General features: G+C 38.5%; 1 protein-coding gene across 1 annotated transcript in view; it reads right to left on the bottom strand.

Moving 5' to 3' along the window:
• Window positions 1–371: 371 nt before the first annotated feature.
• Window positions 372–9,937, bottom strand: part of LOC144959182 (innexin unc-9-like) — a 140,819-nt gene continuing 131,253 nt past the window's right edge. Inside the window, exons 9-10 of the mRNA XM_078891723.1 lie at window positions 9,261–9,367; window positions 372–1,654 (exon numbers count right to left, since the gene is read on the bottom strand). Of these exons, the coding sequence (XP_078747849.1) occupies window positions 1,507–1,654; window positions 9,261–9,367 (255 nt within the window). The 3' untranslated portion in view covers window positions 372–1,506. The remainder of the gene's footprint in view (window positions 1,655–9,260; window positions 9,368–9,937) is intronic.

Here is a 9,937-nt window from a genome sequence, read left to right as displayed (position 1 = left end):
TATGAGTCAAAACCTTTATTCAAACAATAACATTAAAAAAATAAAAGTTACCCGCTTGTTTTTGTTATAGTCTGAAGGGGCGTTTTGACCCCGAAACGTTCCGTGTTTAGTAGTACGTACAGTACAAAAATATATTATTTGTCATTCCCGTGACAGGGTGATATCATATAAAAGGTTCATTTTTTTTCCAAAAATAGAATCTTACTTTCAATCTATTTCTGTTACGAGTCATCAATAATCCAGGCTAAAAATCTTTTTTCAGACAATAAAATTTAAAAAAAATAAAAGTTACCCGCTTGTTTTTGTTATAGTCTGAAGGGGAGTTTTGACCCCGAATCGTACCGTGTTTAGTAGTACCTATAATTATAATTAAAAAAAAAATTCTTTTCGAATCTAATATAATCCAGACAACGCAAGCAAGAAAAAATGAGATAACCCCCCCCCAAAAAAAAAAAAAAGAAAACCCCAAAAAAACAAATATCCCAATGAATCAGTCTGCCTCTGTTGATTGATTTTTGGGGATTTTGTCATTTAATTTTTTCTTCTTGACGAATCATCTAAATATACATGATGTCCCCACATCCCTTATCCTTCTTCTTGACGAATCATCTAAATATACATGATGTCCCCACATCCCTTATCCTTCTTCTTGACGAATCATCTAAATATACATGATGTCCCCACATCCCTTATCCTTCTTCTTGACGAATCATCTAAATATACATAATGTCCCCACATCCCTTATCCTTCTTCTTGACCAATCTAATTATACATGATGTCCCCACATCCCTTATCTTTCTTCCTGACGAATCTAAATATACATGATGTCCCCACATCCCTTATCCTTCTTCTTGACCAATCTAATTATACATGATGTCCCCACATCCCTTATCCTTCTTCTTGACGAATCATCTAAATATACATGATGTCCCCACATCCCTTATCCTTCTTCTTGACGAATCTAATTATACATGATGTCCCCACATCCCTTATCCTTCTTCTTGACGAATCATCTAAATATACATGATGTCCCCACATCCCTTATCCTTCTTCTTGACGAATCTAAATATACATGATGTCCTCACATCCCTTATCCTTCTTCTTGACCAATCTAATTATACATGATGTCCCCACATCCCTTATCCTTCTTCTGGACCAATCTAATTATACATGATGTCCCCACATCCCTTATCCTTCTTCTTGACCAATCTAATTATACATGATGTCCCCACATCCCTTATCTTTCTTCCTGACGAATCTAAATATACATGATGTCCCCACATCCCTTATCCTTCTTCCTGACGAATCTAAATATACATGATGTCCCCACATCCCTTATCTTTCTTCCTGACGAATCTAAATATACATGATGTCCCCACATCCCTTATCTTTCTTCCTGACGAATCTAAATATACATGATGTCCCCACATCCCTTATCCTTCTTCTTGACCAATCTGATTATACATGATGTCCCCACATCCCTTATCCTTCTTCTTGACGAATCATCTAAATATACATGATGTCCCCACATCCCTTATCCTTCTTCTTGACGAATGCCTTGTTCCGGTAGATGGCGAACAGCTGACTGAGGAGATCTCCCGTCACCAAGGCGTTGGAATTCTTCTGAATCACCTGGATTACGAAACAACCGTCTCTGGTATGGAGAAGAAAAAAAAATATTTTATGAAAAAACAAACTCAGTGAGATCGGATCCAATTCTGGAGAGAATACTAAGAAAATACAAAATAAATAACAACTTTAAAAAAAAAGAAAAGAAACAACAACATAACAAAAGAAAAAAAAACGAAACGAAAAAAAAAAAACAACAAAAAACATTTGCAAAAAAAAAAAAACAACAAAAAAACAATAATATATGTTATGGAAAATGAGAAGTTACCCGAACAGAGCCTCAATCACATTATGTCGATGTAGGTAGCGGAAGTAGGTAGAGGGAAGAGAGAGAGAGAGAGAGAAAGTAATATGGTGGAGGCTGTGCAGTCTAAATTTAGTGTTGTGAAACAAATATTATAAATAAAGCTTATATAATCATCAATGGACTTTGTGTTATATGTGTAGTCATATTGTTGTACATGAACTAAAGTTAATTCTCTTCATTCTGGTGCCAAAACGCGGAAGGACTTTTAGATTCTCAGTTTATTTAAAGTGTCAGTGCGACAAAGGAGTTTGTGTATAATCTTAATATGGCTACGCAGTCCCATTCACCGGACCGTGCAGTGTTGCAAAAACGACGTATAGCATCAAGAGGCTGGCTGACCAGAGCCATTGATAGATTAAAAACTTGCATTGAAGCAATTGATAAAGGTAAAGAAGACATAGAACAATGTATGAATGAAGTGGTAAAAAGATGTGATTCGCTTCATATAGTTCAAGAACAGTTTGAAATGACGTTGGATTCGAGTGAATTGATGGCTGACGTGGATGAAGCTGAAGAATATGTCAGCCAATCAAACGCCATTATTGCTGTGGCCCGGCGAAAACTCAATGAATTCACTACGCCGATTCAGGGCCCAACCAGCTCCCTATCAAACTCATCATCATCGTTGGGGCTCTGTCAAGGTGGGACCACCCCACAACTTCCTAAAATAGAAATATCAAAATTCAGCGGCGACTTCGCAGAATGGCCTTCGTTTTGTGATAGATTTTCAGCGATAATTGACAAAACGACGTTACCAGAAGTTGCCAAGTTTAGCTACCTGCAGGCTTCTCTTGTTGGAGAAGCCAAAACGGCGATTGAGGGCCTTGCTCTTACTGACGAAAATTATAGAATTGCCATGGACATCTTAAAAGACCGTTTTGGACGAAAAGAACGCATCATTTTTGGACATGTGCAAAATTTGCTAACAGTCGATTTTCATAGTGCAAAAAACATAAAAGCCTTATGGGCCGTCTTTACAAAACTTCAGATTAACATCAGAAGCCTCGAAAACATGGGCGTGGACGGCACACATTATGGACTGGTGCTCACACCGCTTATCGTCAGTCGCTTACCTCCGGACATCAGACTCATGTGGGCAAGGAAAAGTCACAAAAAGGAAGGAGATTTAGCGTTCCTTATGGACTTTCTACACAACGAAATCGAGAATCGTGAACGTTCACAGAGCTTTGTACCTGTACCTACATTACAGAATCATCGTGAATGCAAAGCAAATCCAAACTTTCGTTCTACCGCCTCAGCTCTTACGTTGTCATCAGGAAATGACTTTTTGTGTTCATTCTGTGGTGGAAAACATGGCAATAGCAAATGTAGGAAAGTTTTTACCATGAAGACAGAACATGTTAAGGATAAGATCAAAGAGAGTAATCTTTGTTGGGTTTGCTTCACAAAGGGTCATCTTGCGAAACGGTGCTACTCAAAATGTAAAATTTGTGGCCATAAACACAATGAGAGGTTTTGTAGTAACGGGCAAATGAAAACAGAATCGGGCAATACAAATTTCAACTCCAGTTTTGCTCAAACTGAAAATCCCGAAAGTATCAATGTTGCCTTTTGTCGAAGCAAACTTACAAACAAAAACACTGTGTTACCAACAATGAAGATTAATATCAAGGGTGTCTCTTTGACAGTTTTATTCGACAGTGGATCAGATAGAAGTTTCATCTCGAGCAGAGCTGTCAAAAGAATAAAACCTTCCTTTTATGGCAGAGAAAGCTTGAATGTGTCTGCCTTTGAGTCAGATAAACCTTCAGAAAAGGCATTGAGAAATGTTTATGCTGTGAGATTTGATTTGCCCTGTGAAGGGAAAGAAACCTTATTACTTACAGAGGTTAAGGTCATTTGCGCGGCAATGTTTAGGCCGGCAATTCCCATGGATGTATTATCACACTTTCAGGAGTGTACATTCTCAGAAGATATCCATTGTGATAAAAACGTAAGCATTGATATCTTGATTGGTCAGGATTATTATTGGAAACTCATCAAGACAGATTCTTGCGTGTGTAGTCCTTCTGGGCTTGTTGCCCAAGAAACTGTCTTAGGACCATGGGTCCTCTCTGGTGCATATTCGAACCCGAGTAACAAAGCACTCGACTCCTGCAGACAACTGCTCTGCTTGACAGACATTCCACAATCTGACTTTAGAAAATTGTGGGATCTTGAATACTTAGAATGCTGTCATGATAAGAATGCACCATATGAAAACCAAAGTTATGAAAGAGTTTGCAAAAAGGATTGAGTATGTAGACAATGGGTATCAAGTGGCTCTACCTTGGGTAGAATCAAAGAAGCCGCAATTGCAGTGCAATAAGTCTCAAGCTAGGCAGAGACTTGATAATCTTGAGAGAAAGTTATCAAGAGATAAAATACTGAAAAAGGGATATGATGATGTTTTTAGGAAAATGGAGGCAGACAGCATCATTGAGGAGGTGCCCTTGGATGAAGGTCAGAAGATGAAAAATTCAAAATTCTATTTGCCTCACAGACCAGTTGTTAAGATGTCCAGCCTTTCAACTAAGATACGCCCTGTATTTGATGCTTCTGCCTCCGGACCAAACACTATCTCTTTAAATGACTGTATGGAAACAGGCCCAAACCTGTTACCTCTGTTGAGCGATGTGCTCATGCGATTTAGAAGACATAAAGTAGCCTTATGCTCCGACATAGAGAAGGCTTTTCTCCAGATTAGTGTCAGACCAGAAGATCGCGATGTACATCGGTTTTTCTGGCAGATTGACAACATAGTTCGCGTTATGCGCATAACAAGAGTCCCGTTTGGAAACAAAGCCAGTCCATTTCTCCTGAATGCCACCATTCGTCATCACCTGTCACAGTATCCAGCCACCAAGGCCATCAAAGAATTGTCTGAGAACATGTATTGCGATGATTGGCTCTCGGGAGGCGACACTGTGGACGAGGTTATAAATCTCATGTCTGAAGCTTCAAAAGTCATGATTGAAGCTGGTATGAAGTTATGCAAATGGTCTTCCAATAATTCAGAAGTTGCAGAAAATATTCATAGACATTTCGAAGACAAAAGCTTAGAAAATGACTCTGTCAAAGTTCTCGGAATGCGTTGGAGTCCAGTCGAAGACACTATCACCTTTGATGGAATCTTGGTTCCAGAGGATGTGTTAGTTACAAAACGGTTGATTTTGAGTTGCATAGCCAAGACATTTGATCCACTTGGGCTTATCTCCCCTATTATCATGTCTGTCAAAATATTGTTTCAAGAAGTGTGGAAGTTGGGACTTGATTGGGATGAGCAAGTTGAGGTCGAGTTGAGAAAACGATTTTTGGCATGGGCTGGAGATTTGCTTAGGTTGCGAGAGTTATCGATTCCAAGATGTTTTGTTTCTCTCACGTGGAAAGAGAAACAATCTGTGGAACTTCATTGTTTTTGTGATAGTTCTCTCAAGGGTTATGGTGCTGTGATCTATTTGAAAGTTCTTGAGGTTGATGGTTCAATCTCTATTTCTTTGTTGTTGTCAAAGGCTAGAGTTAGTCCTTTAAAGCCTGTCACTCTTCCAAGACTGGAATTGCTAGGAGCCGTTGTTGGTGCTCAACTTCTCCGCTCTGTTGTCAATAGTTTACAGCTCCCAGACAGTGTGAAGTACTTTTGTTGGACTGATTGTCTGTGGTGCTGCAGTGGATCCGTAGTGAGCCGACTCGGTGGAAAATGTTTGTGTGCAACCGTGTAGCTCAAATACAAGAGCTTACTGCACCCGAGTCATGGCATCATTGTATAGGGAAAGAGAACCCAGCCGATTGTTTAACCAGAGGGTTGTCAGCTGAGGAAATTCTGAACAAACCGTTGTGGTTTCAAGGTCCACCGTGGCTCAAAGGTCCTAATAATGAAATGGACGAAGTCAATGAGGGTAGCCATGTGGTAAATGAGGAATCAGCAACCACTAGTGTCACAGTGTGCGCAGCTAAAGCTGATTCAGTATTGGATTTTACACGGTGGGGAGATTTCTCTAAGTCTATTAGAATAATTGGTTGGATTTTCCGATTCATAAATAATTCAAGAAGAAGAAGAAATTTTATGGAAACGACACATCATAAGTTGTGTGTTGATGAACTTGAGTTTGCAAAATTGAAGTTGTTGTTGTACATACAAAGTTTACATTTCGCTGAAGAAATCGAGTGTCTTGAAAATAATAAGCAGGTTAAAAGAACGTCGGTCTTGTATAAAATGAATCCCTTTCTTGACAAACAAGGACTGTTGAAGATGAGAGGTCGGCTTCAATTTTCTGATCTTACCTTGAATGAAAAATTTCCTATCATTCTGCCAAAGTGTCATTTGACCTTGTTATTAGTGCGCAGAGAACACATAGCGTTAAAACATGCAGGAGTGTCACAAGTTATGGCATCTTTGAGAAATCAGTTTTGGATAATAGGTCTAAGGTCTTTGACAAAAAGGGTTAAGCGGAAGTGCGTTCGTTGTCAACGATTCGATTCTCAACAATGTTCACAATCAATTTCTCCCTTACCCCAGGAGCGCCTGGTTCGTGCCGATCCCTTTAGTATTACTGGTGTTGACTATGCAGGTCCTTTATTCACTGTGGATGCTGTAGGGAAGAAATTCTATATCTTACTCTTTACGTGTTGTGTGGTTAGTGCAGTTCACATTGAACTTTGTGGAAGTTTGTCATTGAGTGATTTTCTACTCGCGTTCAGACGTTTTGTTGCGAGACGAGGAATGCCCTCTAAAATACTATCTGACAACGCGAAGACATTTCAAGCGGCGGCAAGACATATTGCTGATCGTTATACCGATGACGGTCCTAAGTGGTCATTTAACGCTCCTAGAGCTCCTTGGAGAGGTGGGGTTTGGGAAAGACTAGTGCGTTCAGTAAAGCAATCTTTAAAAAAGACAATTGGAAACCGGAGTTTGAGTAGAGTAGAGCTGGAAACTGTCTTGTTCGAAATAGAGTCTTGCATAAATGGCAGACCCCTGACTTATGTCTCTGATGACCCTGAGTGCAATGAGGCATTGTCACCTGCTCATTTTCTGCTTGGGCGTCATGATAGCCATAAGCCAGCGGTGGAAGCAAAAGAGCCAATTGCTAGTGGAGCGATGGCAAGAGAAGCTTCGTTACAGATTAAAAGGCAATTAAATCATTTCTGGGATCTCTGGCACAAAAAGTACATTCGAAACCTGCCTATTGTCTGGTCTTCACCTAAGGGTTCTCCGGTTAAGATAGGTTCTCTAGTTTTACTCAGAGAAGATAACAGTCCAAGGCTGCGATGTACTTTAGCTCGAGTTGTTCGTCTTTTACCTGGGCGAGATGGTTGTGTCAGAACTATTGAGATCAGAACTGCTAATGGCAAGTTTGTACGACCAGTGCAGAGGGTCCATGCTCTCGAATTGGAAAATGAACAGTATCCTGTTGAAGAATACATTTCTTCATGTGATGATAAAGTTGATGAAAACTCAAAGCAAGACAGTGATAACAGATTGAAGCATTCACAAACATCTGTTACCACTAGATGTGGCGATGATAGGTCGCCGCAGAAAACTCAGTCTGTTGTTGTTTCGAGAGCTGGTCGCATTATTAAACCTCCAGCTCGTTTACAGATAAAATGAATTAGTCCTAAGATTGTTTAAATAAGGTTGACTGTATTTTAAGCATTTATCGTTTTCATTATCACATTTAATTTTGAAATGTTCGTATATTTTATTAATATTTTACTGTTAACAAGTATTATTACCATGTGTCTATCAGTAAACTTGTCAGAATATTTTACGAATTTTACGCCAAAGTGGCAACCCAGATTATTTAGACTTGAAAGTTATAAGGTACAGATAGTACATATATATGTTGATATTGTACACCATATGCATGCATTCTTTATAATGATAATAATATTTTTCATATACAATGCCTATTCCGGGCCCTTTGGAATGTTAAAAGACCAAATTTAATCATATACCCACTTGTCCCCTGTACAACGGTCCGTTTGTAAAAGTTGTAAGTGAGGCGGAACGGGTAGAGCTGATGGCTTAGTGATAAGTCCCTGATCATAGGTTCGGATGATTGTGTGCTTAAGTACCGATGGAGGCGCTTGCCATGTGTATTCACGACGGCTAGCATGTCCTAATAAAGTCATATCACAGACAGACTTAAATGCAAAGATGTCAATTTAAATAGCCATCCTATTTAAATTGTTGAAAGTGGAATAACTTTAAACGTTAAAACATTTTGTTTCAATATATAATATATAATGTCTATATATTCATTTTAGCTTGGAGATAATTAAAGATTGAGGCAAACGTTTATAGTTTAAGTTCACTGGGATTTCCCTTTTATTTATCTATTTTTTTTTTTTAATGATGTTTAATTCTCCTTCTCAGTCTCACAAAACCAGTTACTCATAATTGTGACCATTATAATTGCCCGGAACTTTACTATTGTTATTGTTTTAAAAATGGAATTGATTTATTATTAAGAGTTAGAGCTAACACATTTTTGTTGGCAATTCGTTAAATTTGTATTCAACACATGTATTCCCTCATAACAATTTATCTTATTTGTTGAAGATATTACTTCAAGGTGGGGAGTAATGTTATGGAAAATGAGAAGTTACCCGAACAGAGCCTCAATCACATTATGTCGATGTAGGTAGCGGAAGTAGGTAGAGGGAAGAGAGAGAGAGAGAAAGTAATATGGTGGAGGCTGTGCAGTCTAAATTTAGTGTTGTGAAACAAATATTATAAATAAAGCTTATATAATCATCAATGGACTTTGTGTTATATGTGTAGTCATATTGTTGTACATGAACTAAAGTTAATTCTCTTCAATATAAATTAGCAAAAAAAAAAAAAAAAAACATCAACAAAAAGCCAAAGAAACATGGAACGTTTCGGATACAATACCATTCTTCAGCCAATAACAAAAACAAAACAAAAACACAAACAGTTAAAACGTCAAAGAAGTAGAGATAAATTAATAACAATGTGAAATTGAATGTAAGCTTCAGTTTAATATACGAAAACAGATAAAATAGACGTTTCGGGTTTTCCCTTTATCAACAAGATAGTATGAATGAAACACTACAGACGAATGAGATAATGTGGTAGTGGCGTTGTTAAGATGAATTCATATTTTTCTTTGTTAGATAAAAAAAAACAACACAAAACAAATAAACCCCTACCCCCTCCTACCCCCCCCCCCCCAAAGTATTCCCCAAACAGCATATTATCTAACTTCTAAAATTGATGCACAAAATATTAACCTCTCCCCTTCCAATTTGATCTAAACTAAATCAATAGATGCCCGGGCCTGATTAGTAAACTTCTAACCTTCTGAGATATTTGTTGCCAAAGGTCAAGGCCAGATGACGATCGTAGTCTGTGATGAGGTCACCGTGGTTTTCCAGGAGAAGGAGGATGTGTCGGCCATGAAGACTCTAGAAGGACGTTTGAGATTGTTAAGGTTTCAAAGATTATTTAATCTTACGTTTTCGCAAATAATTCATACAATTTGATGACAATATTTAAGGATAAGTGGTTGGGTCAAAAGGTCATTTATGACCGATCGCTAAAAGGTTGGGTCAAAAGTCCATTTACGACCAACCGCTAAGAGGTTGGGTCAAAAGGTCATTTACGACCAATCCCTAAGAGGTTAAGTCAAAAGATCATTTACGACCAATCGCTAAGCAGTTGGGTTAAAAGGTCATTTACGACCAATCGCTAAGAGGTTGGGTCAAAAGGTAATTTACGACCAGTCGCTAAGAGGTTGGGTCAAAAGGGTTTCTTAAGATCAATTGCCACAACCTAGCATTTTGTACGGCAATGTTGTCCAGTGGTATGAGACTTGCCTTCAGACCAAAACGTCTAGGGTTTGAATCTTGCTCGGAGTGACGCGTGGTTGATTCCTTGGGAAGGGCTCTTTACCCTTAGGGTTTAAAAAAATAATATTCAGGCCTGTAAATGGTTGGTTAAAAAATTGTCGGAAGTTTTTGAACATGCGAAAATAG

Source organism: Berghia stephanieae, chromosome 13, assembly GCF_034508935.2.
Source record: "Berghia stephanieae isolate SIO BIC M18660-M18661 chromosome 13, UCSD_Bste_1.3, whole genome shotgun sequence".
NCBI lineage: Eukaryota > Metazoa > Mollusca > Gastropoda > Nudibranchia > Aeolidiidae > Berghia > Berghia stephanieae.
Note: the sequence above shows the minus strand (reverse complement) of the source record. Positions and strands in the feature narration are given on the sequence as shown.